The sequence below is a fragment of the Onychomys torridus genome, chromosome 16, assembly GCF_903995425.1.
Source record: "Onychomys torridus chromosome 16, mOncTor1.1, whole genome shotgun sequence".
Lineage (NCBI taxonomy): Eukaryota > Metazoa > Chordata > Mammalia > Rodentia > Cricetidae > Onychomys > Onychomys torridus.
The window spans coordinates 3,075,904-3,094,778 of NC_050458.1; the positions used below are offsets into that span (position 1 = coordinate 3,075,904).

Here is an 18,875-nt window from a genome sequence, read left to right on the forward strand (position 1 = left end):
ATAAACATATATGTTAACAATAATGAATTGTAGATATATAGTTAACTATTTTAAAATAGTTTTGTTAAATTCCTAAGCATTAACATGGTACAAGTTGAGCACATTTCCCTCATCTCAAAGATGCATATAGTCTATTTATATCTCTTGGCACAGACAACCATTGATCTGCTTTCTTCCCTTATAATTACCTCCTCTAGACATTTTTAATTAGCTGGAATCATACATTCATTTATATCTGACATTGTTCGCCTAGTATAACAAACATTTTTGAGATCTTCACATCATGCCACAAGTGTTAGCATATTTTTTGCTTTTTCATTGATAGGGAACATCCCATTGGATGTTTATGTCATGTTTCTTTCTGTTTACCAGTTGGTATCAGTTGCAGTGTCGATAGGCTTTTGCCATTATGAACACTTGGGTATACATATACTAGTATGAAGGAATGCCATATACATGTATTTCTTTCCATGTAGATGGCATTAATTAATATTGTTTAATTTTTGTTTCTCCTTTGCATATTTGCTAGATCTCTGGAAGAGTCTCATAATTTTTGAGAGTGGATATACTTACCTTGTTCTAATCCTCAGAGGAAGTGTACTGTCACTCAGTATTAAGTATGATGATAGCTATGTGTTAGATTTTCCTTATTTTGGAGAACCCTGTAGTACTGAAGGGTTATTGTGACTCACTGTTGTGGATGCTTTGGTTCTATGATTTTGGACCCTGTGTGTTTGAAGACTGGTGAGTACATTATGATGAAAGAGCAAGGCAAAGCATAGCCATGCACTCACAAAGGGGAACAGAGAGAGGTAGAGAGACAGGGGAAGAAAGGGCTAATGTTCTATTGTGCCTATGTAGGTATTCCCCAACAGCTTAAAGACATCCCACTCCACTAGGGAAGTCCCCTCTGACTTTCCCCTCTGTGCACACCAGGAACCTACCCGTTACCACATGGTCCTTTGGAGAATGCTGAGTAGTGAAAGAAAGCCTGTCCTCTGTGCTATCATCTTCACAGGTGCATGTATGGGTTGATAGTTTTGTTAAGGAGTTATGTTCTTTGAAGACTTTTAGGATGTGGTCTTCTCTTAGAGATTTTGTGTGGGTTTATACCAGGGTAATCCAAGGCTTGAATAGTATTTTCCACCCAGCTATTGGTGAGGCTTTTCCTCCTCCCTCCCCTGTTCATATTGTCATCCATTTTTTATGTTATTGATCAGTTCACCTGTTTGCTTCTTGTTTGTTGTTGGTTTTAATAACTCTTCTGTAGACTTACTTTCACTTATTCTGTCATAATTAAAGAGTATTGAAACCAATAACCATTATTTTTTTGTAGTATCCCTCCCTCTGTAAACCATGTCACTTTTTGATTCACATAATTTGAGAATTTGTTATTGGATTTGTATGTACCTGAAACTGGTATGTATTCCTAAAAGGATGGCTTTGTAATCATGCTGTATGAAGTACTTCTCTGTTTCTGTAATACTGCTGTCCTGAATCCATTTTATCTGTTGCTTATGGATGTTCCTGCTTCTTGTGGGATGATCACATGCGTTCCCTTCTTTTACTTTTGTCTTTGAATCCAAGTGGTTCTCCTATAGTTACATTTAGCTAGGTGTGTACACTGCCACCTGACAATGTGGGTTTTAGATTGTGTATGTAGATCATTTTTATTTAGTGTAATATTAATCTGTTGGCATCTGTTACTTTTCTCTTATTTCTCTTTTAGTATCTTCTGTGTCTTACAGCTGTGTTTAGTATGCTGCCTCCTCTGTTGATATTCTTACTATCCCTTTCTTTGTATTTGAATATATCATATTCTGATGAATTCTAGTTTAATACAAATAAATTATTTAATTGTTCTTCTAATATATGCCTCTTTATACTTTTCTGTGAAAAATACTTATATCCACATGTATTGGGGATAAAATTATAATTATTGCTGTATAAAATTGACTGCTTTTATAGTACTTAAGGGAAGAATTAGTTACAGATGATTTAAGGTTCTTATTCCCCCCGCCCCCACCCCATTAGAAGCAAAATACTACTCTGGGACAGGCAACAGTGCTGACCACATACTATTATTCAGTTGTTTCTAGTCAAGTTACTATTAAATGCCCTGTAGCTGTATTTATTAAATTATCAAAGTCCTAATTTCAAAGTTTCCTTTTTAAATATTTTGAATGTTCATACTTTTCAAGTATCTAGCTCATATATCTGTATCTATATAGATATATCTGAATTTTAACACATGTTCTGTCTGCATGTATTCCTGCCCTCCAGAAAAGGGCACCAGATCTCATTATAGATGGTTGTTAGCCACAGTGTGGGTGCTGGGAACTGAACTCAGGACCTCTGGAAGAGAAATGGTGCTCTTAACCTCTGAGCCATCTCTCCAGTCCCTATTATTATTTTAAGAGAGTATAACATAACCAATTTCAATTTATTAGTCTTATTCTGAATCGGAAATATTTTTTTAAGATTGGTACCAATGTCAGTTGTGATATTTTTAATTCAACAAATTTAAATGTGTTCTTCTTTCATCAAATAAATCACCAAATGGGATTTGTTAGAATAAAGTTTGGAAACTTAATATAGATACACCTATCCATTTAAAATACATATCTTAAATCATTCCAAAGATGTGAGATAAAGTTGGCAGAGGTTTAATTTTGTAAAGAGCATAGAATTTGATGTAGGCTTAAAAATTATAATAGAATTAGTTACAGATGATTTAATGTTCTTATTCACACATTGTATGATTCACTTGGCAATATATTTCTTATATTGTATTCAATGAAAAACAAAGCAAATGTGGTCTTTGGTCCTATATTTTGCTTCAGTATTTTGGTCAATCATGGAATTTATTTGGGAACTGCAGTAAAATATTAGTTTGTGATTGGAAATGGCAGAATGGATGATGGAACCATGACTTATTCTGATATTTAACTCTTTCATATGTTCTCAAATATCTATAGTAAGTATTAAATGCCTCTCTAATTGGAAAATGAATGGTCTCTATGTTTTAAAATACTAGCATCAGTTCAACAGTAAGTACACGGTCCTTTCTGTAATTATAAGTACTCACGTAACTTGACATTCTAAAATAGGTGATAGGAATATATTTTTCATAAATTGACAACAGAACAATGAATGTTAAATATTACAAGAGGACCTTTTAAATTATATCACACTACTTTACCTATAGCTCCAATAAATAATTCTTAGATGTTTTACGTTGTATGCTTTTACTGATAAATTCATTGTACATGAGATAAATATTAAACACAGCAAAGAAAGGACTTTTTCTTTTAATTCTGATATTTATGCATGCTAAGTTTTTACTTAAGCATGCATGCCTCATTTAAAATGTTCCTCATGCACTTTAAGAACCATCCAAGAATAGGTGAAATATGTCTGAGCTTTCCCAAAAGAGCTGACTCAGTCCTTCCAAGGCAGTGCCCAGAAGCTTCTATGTTAAATCGCATGCCCCGGGATTCTGGTGTGGGTTGCCCCACACAGTAATAGTTATGTTACTTCCTCTCTCATTTCACACCCAGATCTCCTGGCTGTACAGTGTCACTGTGTTTCATTAAATGCAATCCATCTTCTACAGACTCCAAATGCAGGGACATTTACTCTCCACCGCAGTGGGCAATGGTGGCGTTTGGACTTCTATTCTGATTTTATTTCTTGTATCTAATTTTGCTTATATGTTGTTTATAATGTACACACTGAAGGGTATACAAGTACATTATTGCGATGACTAATATTAAAATTAAATTGATTATATTAAGTAGCATGTAAATTGTGTATATCTGAATATCTGAGACCCCACCTTTGCTGTGTCATGTCTTAGATTTCAGATAGAAACGATAGAACATTTTCTATTGATGTTAATTAACTGTATGGTTTTGTTCTCTTATAGGTGATGCATTTCCTTGGACTATAAGCTTGCATCATTTCAGCATATATACCCTTCTTGGAAAGCAAGTGACACTTTCCTTAGTGGAGCCTATGGGATGTACCTCTACTCTAGCAGTCACATCGCAAAAGCTCTTTCCTCCGGGACCAGATGAGAGGCATTCTTTTGTTGTCTGTCTCCATGTTGACTTGGAGTCATTAGAGATAAAGTGCTCTAATCCCCAGGTTGGTACATTGATTTATAAAAGCTAAGTGTGTTAAATCATGTTCATTTGTTTTATCAAAGGACTTTTCTTTGGTTTTACTCTTTTTCCCCCTTTTATCTGGCCACCAACATTGTAGTCATTAGATAAAGAATGGCTTTGTAGTTCTGTCAACTTTATAATGAGAATGTGTTGATGATAGAATAAATTCATCTTTTGACAGGTGGAATATAGTCAGTTGTAGTTGTGATGTCTTCAAATTCTGATGAACTATGTTTTTTTACTATTAAACTAGAAAGTGTACTGAAGTGATAATTATACTGAAGTATAATTTTTAGTCAGATTCTCACATCTTGCTACAAAAAGAAAAGGCCATTTCTTTTTCAAAGTCATTGTTACTCCCATAACATTTTAGTTGCAATATGCCAATCCTGATACCTTCTGTAGTTTTACAATTACTGTGAATTGATATTATCTGAGTTTCTGTAAATCATTAGGTAACGTGAAATTAACATTTTTAACTTGAAATATATTGTAAATTTTCTACATATACAGTCAATGTTGAATACTACTAAAAGTTATATAAGGTACTTTCCTCCAACTGGGGATGGACTTGGTCGGATGCTGCCAATGACGATAATTACGGGAGGCTTGAACCTGTGGAGTTCTGGCTATGCATAGCTGTCAGCACAGAAGGTTATCTAAATATTCTTAGAAGTGGTTAGGTAAAGAGTTAGAGGTCTATAAAATTAGTAAGGCTGTAAGAAAGGAGGGTCTGAGCTAAATTGTGCGAAGCTATGACTTAAGGTCCACCTAACCTTGTAGAATTTACCTTAAATCATGGTGGTCTGGACTGTTGTTTCTATTAGTCCTTGAATGTGGCTAAGGGAGATACCTGATTCCAGCTCTAAAAGGAGAAGAAACAGATGGGCCTGAGGGAAGGAAGTCTTTCCTGAGGTTGTTCTCCAAATACCTCAAATGTATATGTACAAATTGTGATCAGTCCACATTGTTAGCAATTCTTAGGAAAAAATCAATGAAGGCACACATGATTTTCATAACAGAAGACAGCTGATATAGCACCAAATAACACCAAATGCTCCTTGGATTTTGGTTTCCTCTGAAGGAATTCTTGATCCCTTCAGGTTTGCTATAACCAGCTGAGGTTCTTATAATACATTCCTGTGGCCCACAGCAGGTTAAGTGGATATCCTATCCCCATGATCTCAGAATGTGATCTTATATATTGTAATGGGTTGTGACAAAGATAATCCAGGTAAAAGGCGGCCATTGGAGTGAGCACTAATCAATTCCATTACAAAGAGAGGTTTGGATGCAGATGTTTGTAGGCAGACATTAATATGAAGGCTATGGGTACGTACTGTGCATTTGTGGAGCAGAACCTGTAATGTGCAGCTACCAACCCCAGGACACCCTGGTCTTAGGATGAAAGGCAAGGAGCTTCTACTCTGCTTCCCTGATATGTTGTAGTGCTGATCTCACGGTTTAGTACTCCTATTCTGGAGCCGGGACACAAACGTCTCTGTTGTGTTAAGACTCCTCCTTGATGGCGCTTGGTGCCTTAAGTTCTACAAAACAGAACATGAAAGAACAGATTTAACTTCATACATGTTTCCCAGCTTTCCATCACCGTGACAACAGACTAGATAATGACAAAATAAATATAGCAGGATGTAAAAATGAAAATGTTGGTTTGTAATGTTTCCAAGATTAAGAGTCGGCTACTATTTCAATCCCAAACTCTGAATTAATTCCTTTTCACTTCTCCTACCAGATAACTCTTTTCTTGTTGCTCAGAGTCGGAACACAAGTGTTTCAGGCATGTCTTTCCCTCTTCCGTGCACCCTCTCCCTCCCTTACTCCCTCCCTCTTTTCCCCACTCTTTCCTTCTATGAAATCAGGCATTTTTGTTTTCACCTGAAATGTTACACATTTCATTGTGTAGACAGATTGCTGAGTGAATAGCTGTTAAATAAAGTTGTGAGTGTGTGTTTCCTCTTCATGTTCTGGGCCTCAGTTGGCATCTATTTTTAATGTTCTAGACCTTAATGTGTTTCCATCTTGTGTTCTAGACCTTAGTGTATTTCCATCTTGTGTTCTAGACCTTAGTGGGTGTCCTATCATGATCTCAATGGGTATCCATTCCATGTTCTAGACCCCAGTAGGCACCTGTTTCATGTTCTAGATCTTGGGGGAATCCATTCTATATTCTAGATTGTGGTGGGTATTCCTATCATGTTCTATTTTTTAGAAGGTACTGATTTCATGTTCTACATCTCAGTGGTCATCCATTTCATGCTCTAGATCTCAGTGTGAGCATCCATATCATGTTCTAAATTCTTAGCAGGTACTGATTTCATGTTCTAGATCTCAGAGATAAGCTTCCAGATGAGTTCTATTCTTTATGGTATGATTTTCTTCATCACTTAATATTTAAAGAATAAAACATTTTTTATTTAGCCAGTACTTCATAATCAAATTGTCATTGCTATCCAGTTGCCTTCACACATAGTTCATAGAGTGTTGCTTCATAGATGCTTATTTTTCGTTTATATCTTGATTCAGTTTTACTGACATCCACTTAGCGTACAATAAACTCTGTGTTTAAGTTACCCGGTTTGAAAAAGTTTGGGATACATTCACTCATGAAACCATCCTAGAAACTACCCTCAAAGGTACGTTTTATATTCCTTTGAAACCCCACTTCCTTTTCCTCAGACATCTGTGTAGATGAAATTACGCAGTTGTGATTTTGGTTAGCCACTTTCATTCAGCACAATTATTTTTAGATTACTTCATATTTTACACGTGTCAGCCCTCTTTTTATTGCTAAGGAATATCCAGCTGTATGGTTTTGCTTCAGTTTATTCAATGCTTGTAGTTAAACATTTTGGGGTTTTTCAATTTTGAGCTATTACAGATAATGCTATCGATATTAGTTTTATGTCTCTGCAGACATCAGTTTTGGTTTTTAGGCATACATCTTGAAATGGCTAGATAATATAGTAGATATATACTCTGTTCAAAACTATCAAAATGGATTAAATTTCATATTCTCAGCATTAGAAAATGAGAGTTTCTGTCACTCTGTGGTAGTATTTAGAATGGTTAGTTAGGCTTTTCAGTTACACACATTCTAATTTTGTTGTGATTTTAGTTCTGAGTGTTCAGTTCAGCTCCAAGGTTGAAAATTGATCATTTATCCTCAAAATATGTTTGCTTTATTTGGGTAGGGAAGCAATGTGTTAGCAAGTTTTTCTTTGAAAATAAAATTATATTTGAGGTTTGTGTCATTGTTTGCCAAGGTTAAACATATGCTTTTACATCATTTTGAACAACATAAAAGTTGAAGGAATTAGAAGTAGTAACAATCAAAACGGTATTGTGCCTCTTAAGTAAATAATCCTAAACCCTCAGGAGTAGAACTTATTTCCTTTGGTTAATGCTCCCCGTGTTAGATAGTTCTTTTATTTACAAAAAAGAAAAACAATCATTCTTAAGGATTTGGATTGCAACAAAGTTGTTTAAGAGAAAAATCTTTCCTTATGAAACAAGAAAATGACTTGAAGTATTTTTTTTGGTAGTGTCTATAACCATTAGATCATCTTAAAACAAGAAATATCCATGACCTGAGATTTGAGAACTCCTTACACAAAAAGCAGTAGAAAACAGTGTAGTACACACTGCTTTGAATCAAGGATGCGTTGGCAGCAGGGTTTCTATGCATCTGTTCTGCCCTCATGAGGAACCAGCCTCAGCATCTGGATATTTCCCGGGGCTGAAACTTTTTATAAATAGGAGAATTTCGCTTTTTCAAAATGGCAATCAGAGTATGGCATCCAGCTGTGGATTTGCTCATGTGTTGTGTCTGCATTTCCCCTGGGCTTGTTTTATACAGTATATGCCAGTATGTTCTCCTAAAATTCCGTGATTAATGCTTATTTATGAAATCTTGTATAAATACCTTAGAACTCAGTCAAACAATTTGCAAGTTAAACAGTTGACTCTGAATTTTGGAATGACATATCCCAGGGGAAGTAGATTGGATTTGTTCTCTGTCTCTAGAATTCTCATAATGCAGTATTTTCCTTTTCCTACTCTTTATTATATCACTCTTCATTTGCTTTGAAAGAAATCCCATTTCAGATTGTTCTCTGAAAATAGAGAACATTTAGGTATGAAAATTCTCTGGAAAGAAGGATGATAATGATTTCCTAGTTCACAAAGTAATCACTTTTGCCCGGGTATATGCTTGCTTTCTGCTGTTCACCACGTTCTCTGTGTAAGAGGCTTTTGTGTTTGTTCCTTTATCGTGTCTGAAAAGGAATCTACTTCTCCATATCTATCTGCTGATTACACTTCCATCCACGGAAATTCTTCTTTGGTTATGACATAGCACAGTGTGAGTTTGTGGCTGGTGTAAACAAATCATGACCCATGATGCACTGGGAGTTATTTATTTTGTAGACTTTTCTTTTTAGACGTGTTAATTTTCTCTTATATAGCGTTGTAGTAGGTTGTGAATAGAGTCTGAAAACCCGATTCTTCTCCCCACTCTGCTCTGCCCAGGTCCAGCTCTTTTCTGAACTGGCCGATACAATGAGTAAAGTCTGGAGCAGGATCCAGAAGAGAGGCCATCTTAGTTCATCGTCAGTCTGCCCAGAGAGCACAGCAGGCCCTAGCCCTGGCTCTCCAGTGTGGAGTAGTGTTGGTACAGTTCCACCAGACACCAGCACATGCAGCCCGTCTGCGGACATAGTGACTACCACTGAGGTAAGTAGGATAAAGTTCTCTGTCACTGTTGAAAGTGACCATGGCCCTCCCCACCAGGGAAGCTGACAGATTGAGAAGGCTCATGAGGAGCTCTAGTGTTCTGTTCTGTATTGTGTTCCTTTGAACTTCAAGTCGTCTTAGCACTTTGGGGAGGCCGTGAGGTAATCCAGGACTGTGCAGAGTCTGGGGTGCAGGAAGGGTACTGTTTGGGACTATGGGAGTTTAGAAGCCAAGTGACAAATAGGTTTGCGCTCCTCTTGGCCATCTCTGTGCTTAGAGCCACCGTGTAAATCCAAGTGTTAACTATTGTCTTAACATAGTGGTCGTGAGGCCTGTTGTCCTCAGTGTCCTCCTTCCCTTAGTCATGAGCACTGTAAGGACAGACAGAATGCCATTCTCCTTTTATACAGTGAGTACTTTGTAGTGACCCATTTAAGTAGATGACATAAGAAATGTATGGAAACAAAGATGGTAGAATATATATGTATGTACATACATGCAATATTACTATGATATAAAGGAAGATAATATAAGATCCAGTAATGTATACTTCACTGTATGAATCTGTGGCGTAAGTATTAGAATTCATAGCCAAATAGTCAGATACACATAAATAGAAAGAAACTTACCCAGAATTCATATACAAAGACTACAAATAGAATTATATAGATCTGTGTTAAATACCACAAGTAGTGTTATCGAAGCATGACTTTCTGAAGCAGTGGTAAACTTTTGATACAGTTTTGAACCAAGCATAGTTTGGTCTTTATGTAAATTTCTGGGACTATTGTTGCTAAAATGGTAAAAAGGTGGGGAACCGCATAATGAGGTTTTTTTTTTCCCCAAATATTTATCAACAGCATTTTTGACTATGTGATTAATCTGTGAATCAGTCCTCATTGTACAGGACTGACCTATTCACCACAGGACCTTTTTAATCTCCAAGTCCTGACCGTTAAACATCTGAAATGACATCAATCACTAATGCAGCCTAAATCTCCTCCTTCATTTCCAGCTCTCATGCCTGCCCCTCCTGCTGAGAACCCCAGTTCTGCAGTAGGTGGTGGTAGATGGTGTGGTGTAGTTAACCCCTCTTCTGAGAACCCAGTTCTGCAGTAGGTGGCGGTAGATGATGTGGTGTAGTTAACTCTGCTAAGAGCCCGGTTCTGCAGTAGGTGGTGGTAGAAGGTACAGTTTTATTTTTACAGAGACAAAACAGTTTCCTCTGGAAACAGAGCACTTCACAAAATAGAGAATGGGACTCGAGTAAGGGGGATGTTGCTCTGTTTTTGTAAATTTACAAATCAGTAAGAGCAAGTGAACTCCTCCAAATGGTGGGCTTTACCTGCTTTTAGCCTTTGCAACAGTTGGACAAGTTATATTTCTTGTTCCCACAACCAGCTTCTCTCTCTTGTTCATCACAAAGCTCAAGAAGTACAGTGACCTAAGTGATGGGAATTTTTCCCCCTTTTTCCAGATGAAGCAGGGGTGGATAGACTGGCATCTCTTAGAGCAAGATCAGTGAATTCTTACCTCTGGTGCCTCAGTGTTATTGGTTTCCAAGGCTTTGACAAGTGTTACAGGAAGTACCTGATTCCATTTGGCAGTTTCCAGATTATTTATTGAGTACTCATTTAAACAGTGTACCTGTTATGATACTATAAGATAAAATAGTTTGTGAAATAGAATGATTGAAGTTTGAAGTAACAAATTCCTAGACACAGATGGCGATGAGGAAGTTGGTACAGGCAGTTAAACTGTTTTAGTGGGAGGTTAGAGAGTGTTTCATTAACATATGCTAGAATCATGCAGTGTGTGACCAGTACAGAAGACCTGGCGGCCTGAATATACATGAGCTGTAACAAATAAATACTATGGCCATTTGTACAGAAACCATTATGAGATTTCTTCTGGGAAATGTATTGATAGTTTGGTGAAGAACTAATATTTGAATTTTTTAATAATGAATGATATTTTAATAAGTGAGACTTGGGTACAGTTTTGTTTTAGTAGAGTTACAATATAATAAACCAGAAGAATGGTCTTCATTCATCAAAGTGAAGACATTTTTAAAGGAAGAGATAAGATAGGGTGAGAGGATTTTATTCATTTCTTTAAAACTAATTCTGAGCTGAAGATGGAGGTCAGTGTAGACCACTTGCCAAGTTTGCATAAGGCCCTGGGTTCAATTCCTAGTTCTGCCAAAGAAACAAAAGGCAAACTAATTCCAACTTTAAGATTTTTTTTCAATGACTCACATCAGTTCATTTGAAATTAGAGTAGATTTCTCTCAGACTTTGATATAAAAATAAGTAATGAATTCCCTCACAGAGGATTTATTAATTTGAATTAATTTGGTTTGACAAAAAAAAAAACAAACTAAAAATGAAAGAATTTTAATGCAAAACATTCCAGAATTAATCATCAAGAAAAACTATGTAAAGAAGCTTTTTCAGGAAGCAATACAAAATTTGGCTGAGCAGCAAAGAAGCGGTAGTCATTTGCACAGTCTGGACATTGCTCTTGTACAGTGTGGCTGAAGTAGGAATCACTGCTACCCAGAGTTACTGGAGCGACTAGGGAAGCTTGTTCCCAGAGAAGTGACTTCAGATGCCATGGCTGCTTTGTCTCCATGAAGGAGGAGGCTGTGATTGGCACAGTGCTGGTGCACTGTCGAGGCTGAGGCTGGGACTTGCTTTACATCTTAGATGTTTTATATATCTTAAAGTTTCCTTTCCTCTCAATAAAATATTTATGTGGGGATCACAGTGAACTGTGAATATACCTGAATTTAAATTGATCTCCTTGATAATTTGGTAGTAAAGGACAACATAAAATATTTGATCATGCTGGACGGTGGTGGCCCACACCTTTAATCCCAGCACTTGGGAGGCAGAGGCAGGTGGATCTCTGTGAGTTCAGGACAGCCTGGTCTACAGAGAGAGATCCAGGAAAGGCTCCAAAGCTACACAGAGAAACCCTGTCTCAAAAAAGAAAAAAAAAATGAATTGTTTTCTCAATTTGTGTGTGTCGGCTGTGGCTTAACCCGTGCTGGATTAATTCAACCAGAGTTCACAGTTGGGCCAACCTTTCATTTCCCATATCCTTTGGTTATAGTGTTTCTAGGAATGTGCTTGATGACCTTTCTAATTTTCTTTCCTTCTACTTTTGAATTATATAGTAACCTTGTTTTGGGGATCCTTTGAGTTCCCATATAACAGGTATCTGTTTTTCCTTAATTTCCCTGTGTGCTCAATGTATGACCTGCTCAACTTAATAGAAGTAAAAATGTGTTCTCTCCTTGGAGAAGCTACTGAAGGAAAACATGGAGTACAGAGACCCTGTATCCCGGGAGAGTGTCTATTTGCTTCTGTTGTAGTGCTTCCTTGAACATGGCATTCTGGACAGCTCTGCAGTCCTTTGCTTCTCCTCGTCATTATTGCCCTGGTGCTGTCTTTTTCATCCCAGGAAACCTTCCCATTAGCAACAGTGTACGTGAACATGAGAACCATCTACGCACAGAGCGTGCACTCCGTTTTGACTCCAGCTCTCCTCCTGACCCTTGCTCATGTGGTTGCATGTTCTTATTGTGCAGCGCCAGTAAAACTCGAGACACCGCAGGCCAAGGGGTCAGTGGGTTGGCTTTGTCATGACACTTCACATGCTTTATTAGCATACAGCAAACTCTGAGTTACACTTTTTCCAACATATAGGCTGGGATTTACAGAAAATGATTATATTTTATTCGTTTTTGTTTGCACCTTTTGTTTTTTGAAACCAGGTCTCAATATACATCCCTGGCTGGCCTGGAACTTGCTATATAGACTCGGCTGGCTTCAAACTCACAGATACACTTGCCTCCCTAGTGCTGGGACTAGCGATGTGCACCACCTTTCCTCGGTATAACAAAGTAGTAATATAGACAATAACATACAGCTGCTGTGGAAACCTATAATTAGTACCCAGAATCTTCCTCATATATAGTCTTAGAGGAAAATTAAATGCTAACTTAAAGTATTATAGTTTTTTGTTTGTTTTGTTTTTGGTTCTTTTTTTTTTTTTTTTGCTGGAGCTGAGGACTGAACCCAAGGCCTTTATGCTTGCTAGGCAAGCGCTCTACCACTGAGCTAAATCCCCATCCCCAAAGTAGTATAGTTTTTAACCATGATAGTTTAAAAGAATCTCTTAATAAGTTACATGTTTGACTGCTTGTTTCTGGATAAATCCTGGTATTGCTGCTGTCTGCTTGTCAAGGCCAAGGTCAGTTTTTGTCAAGGAGAGTCATAGTAGCTCTTTATTGGGAGTACTTATTAAAATGATGGCTTTGCATGCATTATCTCTGCGTTCTTAAGTCTGTACTTCAGGTGGGTAATATGATTTCTACTTTCAAAATGAAGAATTTGTTGCTAAAAAGGTTAAGTAGCTTCCCCAAGATCATAAGGATACTAAGTGTCAAAGGTGGAGTTTAAATCTTTGCATGCTGACTTCAGAGTCTTAAATGTATAAATTCTCAAACTTAATCTACTCGTTAAATTTTTCATTTGTGGTAAATTGTCCCCAAGGGTAGATGCTTCTTTATGCTGCCTCATTCACGATGTTGTCTGGGCTGTCTCTCTTTAGTTGTTGGTAATTCTTGGCATATGCCATTGAGACAGCATGGCTCTCACATTCTCTACTGTCTTTGCTCTGCTTCTGGAACTTGTCATTGTCTTTCCTGTCTTTTAGTCACCTCCTGCCTTCCTACCTTGCTTGTTCATTAATTGTTTTTTCCCATCTTATTTAAATCATCTTTCTTTTCCTTTTTCTGTTCCTAAAGATGCTGATTCTTCCTGTGGTTATTTCTAATCTTCTTGGTTTCAGTCAGTCTTCATCCAGTCAAGAGACTGGAAGGTGACAGCAAGAGGAGAGGAGAAAGTGAATCCACATCTCTTTGAATCTAGTTAATTCGGTACTGATTGCCAGCACAGTAGGCTTATTTCTGTCATTCATTTGCCTTGCTTAGTTCTAACCCAGCAGATGTACAGTAGCTAGCATTGAAGGTCTGACCAGCACATTGAGTATGGTAAAGAGTACTTCAAAGTTTTGTCAGCAAACATGGGTATCAAAGGGGAGAAGGAAGACCAGATGTGGAGTGTTGTTGGCTTTCTAGTAGCCTTTCAGGCCACAGTAGAGAGATCATGGGTCTTTTCTCTGAGGTGTATTGTTTGGGTCTTCTGACTGGAGAAGATTAGCTCAGCCTTGTTTGCTTTCCTCCCCCTGTTATGGACATTTTTTCTCTGCTGGAAGGATGAGTTTCTCTTTGGAGAGGACATTTGCAGAATTTATCACAGGGACAAAGATGTTTTCTCAGTTCTGCCAACAGTAGCAGACTTGTTGAAAGAGATCCATCCCACAGAGAGATCTTTTAGAACAACATTTCCATTCTGTGCACTAGGAAATGAATGATAGTGAATTAAAGTTAGCAGCACCTAGAGCTCCTGGGCCACCTTCCTACTGTGACAATAGTTTATGAGATCTGTGGAAGCGACCTTGGAAACAGGCAACTTGGGCTTTTATGTCTGCAGTGTCAGAATCATATTACTTCTCAAAATTTGAATCCACTATTTACTCAGTTTAAGTTCATCATAGTCCCTTGGATACAATATATCATATTTTTGTTTTTGCCCTCTTTTGTCTTGACAAGATTCTGCTTTTCATTGTAATGGGATGACTTGTTTTACACTGGTTTTTATTCCTCAGTGTTTGTGGGGATCTTTTGATGTTGTTTTATGGGTTTTTTTTGTTGTTGTTGTTGGTTTATCATTTTGTTTTTCCTTTTTGGTAACGATGTTTCAGTATGGAGTCTTGGTTGGCATAGAACTAGCTACCTAAGTTAGGTGGGCCAGGAATTCAAAGAAAGCCACTTGCCTCTGCTGGAGTAAAAGAATCCATGTGCCACCACACCTGGCAAAAATTTTTTTTATTCAGTTGATATTATTTTTTATTAAGGAATTTGTATTCATTTTACATACCAACCCCAGATCCCTGGCTCTTCCCTCCTCCTGCCCCTGGAGCCTTCCCCTCCCCCAACCCACCGCTAATCCCTCCTCCAACAAAGAATAGCCTCAGTCAGCATATAACTCTTTCAAGGTGACTAATTAAACATGAATTGATTTTTAAATGTTAAACTAGCCCTGTACATCTTGGATTTATTATATATTTATTTCACCTTTTTGGGGGTTGAGGGGGTAAAGTTTGGCAAACTCTCTCTATTGCTTCCCCAGAATTCATTGTGTAGACAGACCAGGCTAGAGTGCTGGCTGTCTCTGCATTCTGAATGCTTGGCTGCTGGGGTTAAAGCTATGTGGTACCACGTTTGATCTTTCTTTTCACTTTTTCTCATGATAATTTTGCTGTATTGTAGTAGAAAGAATATTATTATTTTAGTGAAATAGCTTGGGAAGTGTTTCTTTGATTCTATTCTATGGGAACATGATTTTGATAAGAAAATTCTTATGATCCCTATGTATCTCTATGCTACAAAGTAATCACAACTGAAATGACACTGGATGTGATAATTGAGCTAAATAAAAGAAGTTTTACCTTTCTGTTCTTGATCCAGCTGGGATGTTCTGCTCCCCTAAGCTCGCTTTCCCTCAAACCTTGCCCTTCATTACTCCCACTGTCATCCAGGTTGTTCATGTAGATCTCATCCATTTCTCTGTCATTGGGTGATCCTTGGGTCTTTCCTAGGGTCGTGTTTTCTAGGTAGCCTCCCTGGAGTTGTGTAGCAGTCTAGTCATCTTTGTTTTACATCTAGTATCCTCCTATGAGTGAGTACATACCATGTTCGTCCTTCTGAGTCTGGGTTACCTCACTCAGGATGATTTTTTTCTAGATCCATCCATTTGCCTGCAAACCTCATGATGTCATTGTTTTTCTCTGCTGAGTAGAACTCCATTGTGTATATGTACCATATTTTCTTTATCCATTTTTCAGTTGAAGGGCATCTAGGTTGTTTCCAGGTTCTGGCTATTACAAACAATGCTGCTATGAACATAGCTGAGCAAATGCCCTTGTGGTATGATTGAGCATTCCTTGAGTATATGCCCAAGAGTGCTACAGCTGAGTCTTGGGGGAGATGGATTCCCAATTTTCTAAGGAAGTGCCATATTGATTTCCAAAGTGGCTGTACAAGCTTGCATTCTCACCAGCAGTGGAGAACAAGGAATAACAGACCATGATAAATGATGACCACATAAGAACAGGAATAGGCAAGTGCTGCAGAGGTCCCCAGAAATCCACAATGATACATCCTCTGTAGACTGCTGGCAGTGGTCGAGAGAAAGCCTGATCTGACTTAGTCTGGTGATCAGATGGCCAAACACCCTAATGATTGTGCTGGAACTCTCATCCAATAACTGATGGAAGTGGATGCAGAGATCCTCGGCCAGTCCCCATGTGGAGCTCCAGGAGTCCAATTGTCGAGAAAGAGGAGGGACTGTAAGAGCGTGAATTGTTGAGCCCAAAATTGGAAAAGCACAGGGACAAATAGCCAAACGAATGGAAGCACATGAATTATGAACCAAAGGCTGTGGAGCCCCCGGCTGGATCAGGCCCTCTGGATAAGTGAGACAGTTGAATAGCTCGAACTGTTTGGGAGGCACCTAGACAGTGGGACCCGGACCTGTCCTTAGTGCATGAGCTGGCTGTTTGGAACCTTGGGCTCACACAGGGACACTTTGCTCAGCCTGGAAGGAGGTGACAGGACCTGCCTGGATGAATCTACCAGGTTTAAATGAATCCCCAGGGGAGTCTTGGCCCTGGAGGAGATGGGAATGGAGGGGAGGGGACCATCACTGCATGCCTTCTCCGAAACAACACACTGACCACCACTACATGCCTTCTCAGAAGCAACACATTGACTACCACTGCATGCCTTCTCAAGGATTCCAAGAGCATTTTGCACTTGCATGATTACATAACCTAGGATATACACGTTTTTGTTTGAGACATTCCAATCAACAGGGAACCATGAGAGATTATGAATGTATGCAAATGAAAACGTGTATCAAATTAGATAAATGACAAAATCAGAAAGCAAGAGGGAGCAGTTACTAAATCTTACCAGAATATGCAAATACGGTTTCTTTAGTATTGCTGTAGCTTGGTATTAATAATTAACCTGTACTTATGAAATCTTTACTATGTAGAAACACTTTCTTTATGTTCATGGTTTATTTTATGTTCTTATTTATTCTAGATTCTAAGCAATAAATATCATCATAAAAACTAATTTACAAAGGAGGTAATGGACTCTGGAAAGTGGAATTGTTACACAGTCACATGAGTGGTGTATAAAGTCCTTATCCTAATATATCATATTGCTTACTAGACTCAACCTAATTCAGGAGATATATATGTGTGTACAAATGCATCTTTTAACAAATAAACATATGTGATCTATTTCCATCTAGGTTTTACATGCACAGCAGTGGAGGCTCTGTCTCTAGCAGCATCTTTTCCTGCATCTGAGACTGAAGCTGTGCAGCTCCAGTTTAACTTCAGATAAAAGATAAAAATTTTGATCCAGGCTACTAAGTGCTTTTGAAAAACAACAACAAAACACCTCAAACAAATAAGCAAAAAGCCACCAAACCTTTCACAGAAAGTTTGCTACCATGGAATTTAGGGTGTTATACATACCCAGAATTCAGTATATAGTTAAGAAATTGAATAAGCTTACACTTTATTCCTCTAGTTGTCAGGCCTATGAAGCACTTCATGAAGTCTAACAATCTACCAAAATAGGCAAGAGAAAGGTTTTCTTGATTGTTAAACTGTGCAGATCATGTTATTACATTTTTTTTCTAAATTCACTCATAAATACTCTATACCAAGCATACATTTCTCCTTTAATGAGATACAGGGTCTCAGCTTTCCTGTAGCAGCTAATCATCTCTATCTAAAAGCAGAAATAGACAGTAAATTATGGCCTTGACTGTGATCTTATAAAAATATATTCCTAGACATTGGCTATTTGGAGATCTTTGCTCTATGTCGGAGATAACCATTGGCACAATCCTTATATACTTACAGAGAAAGCTAGAATGTCATGAACTTACATTATAACTATGCAAATAAACTTTTTGAGTAGTATATGTTTACAATACTTAGCTTTATGTGTCAGTGGTATCATTTATATGGTTAGAGTATATAGTATGGAAAATTTAAAAATAATAATTTTGAATTTTGAATTTTATTTTGCCTATTTTGGGTTGAATATCAACATTTGCTGGTTTCTTGCTTTTCCTCACCATAGGGAGATTCTATTCAAGCAGGTGATGATTCACCATTCTCAGATTCTGTTACCTTGGAACAAACTACCAGTAACATTGGTGCGTCCAGTGGCCGTGTCAGTCTGTGGATGCAGTGGATGCTCCCCAAGGTCACTGTAAAACTCTTTGCTCCAGACTGTGAGAACAAAGGCACAGGTACAGGATGCTTTTCTTCCTAATGTAAAGATAAAGCAGAAAGTACTGCTTTTAGAAGAAATATTGGGTTAATTTTCTTTGATGTTGCTATTTATAATTTAATTAGCTCTTAGAGTGTTTTTAAGAGTGTTGCTCACATTGACCTCTGAGTAAAGTTTATGTGTACATATTCTTTGATTTTGTAAAATCTAGTTTTGCTTGTTGGTAATTAAAATTTTCCACAGAAGGTAAGAGAGACTTACCCTCTGACCATAACTGCATTGAATTGTCAGTATTCAAAGATCTTTGGCTAGTAACAGATTCAGTTATTCAAATAGTAACTATGGTTTCTCCTAACTTGAGACAGATACACCTTCTCTCACTAGTAAGTTCCTTTGACACTAGTGTTGCTTGTAAGTATGGAAGTTGGTGTAACCTTAACATGGTCAGGACGTGTTAGCCAGTGTGAAATATAAAATAGGACATTGGATGTTGATTATGA

The 18,875-nt window shown here is 37.7% G+C and overlaps 1 protein-coding gene across 6 annotated transcripts in view; it reads left to right on the forward strand.

Moving 5' to 3' along the window:
* Positions 1 to 18,875, forward strand: part of Vps13b (vacuolar protein sorting 13 homolog B) — a 553,125-nt gene that overhangs the window by 245,955 nt on the left and 288,295 nt on the right. For all 6 annotated transcript variants that reach the window (XM_036207944.1, XM_036207941.1, XM_036207943.1 and 3 more), the window contains exons 24-26: positions 3,929 to 4,149; positions 8,718 to 8,921; positions 18,223 to 18,394. In XM_036207944.1, the coding sequence (XP_036063837.1) occupies positions 3,929 to 4,149; positions 8,718 to 8,921; positions 18,223 to 18,394 (597 nt within the window). The remainder of the gene's footprint in view (positions 1 to 3,928; positions 4,150 to 8,717; positions 8,922 to 18,222; positions 18,395 to 18,875) is intronic.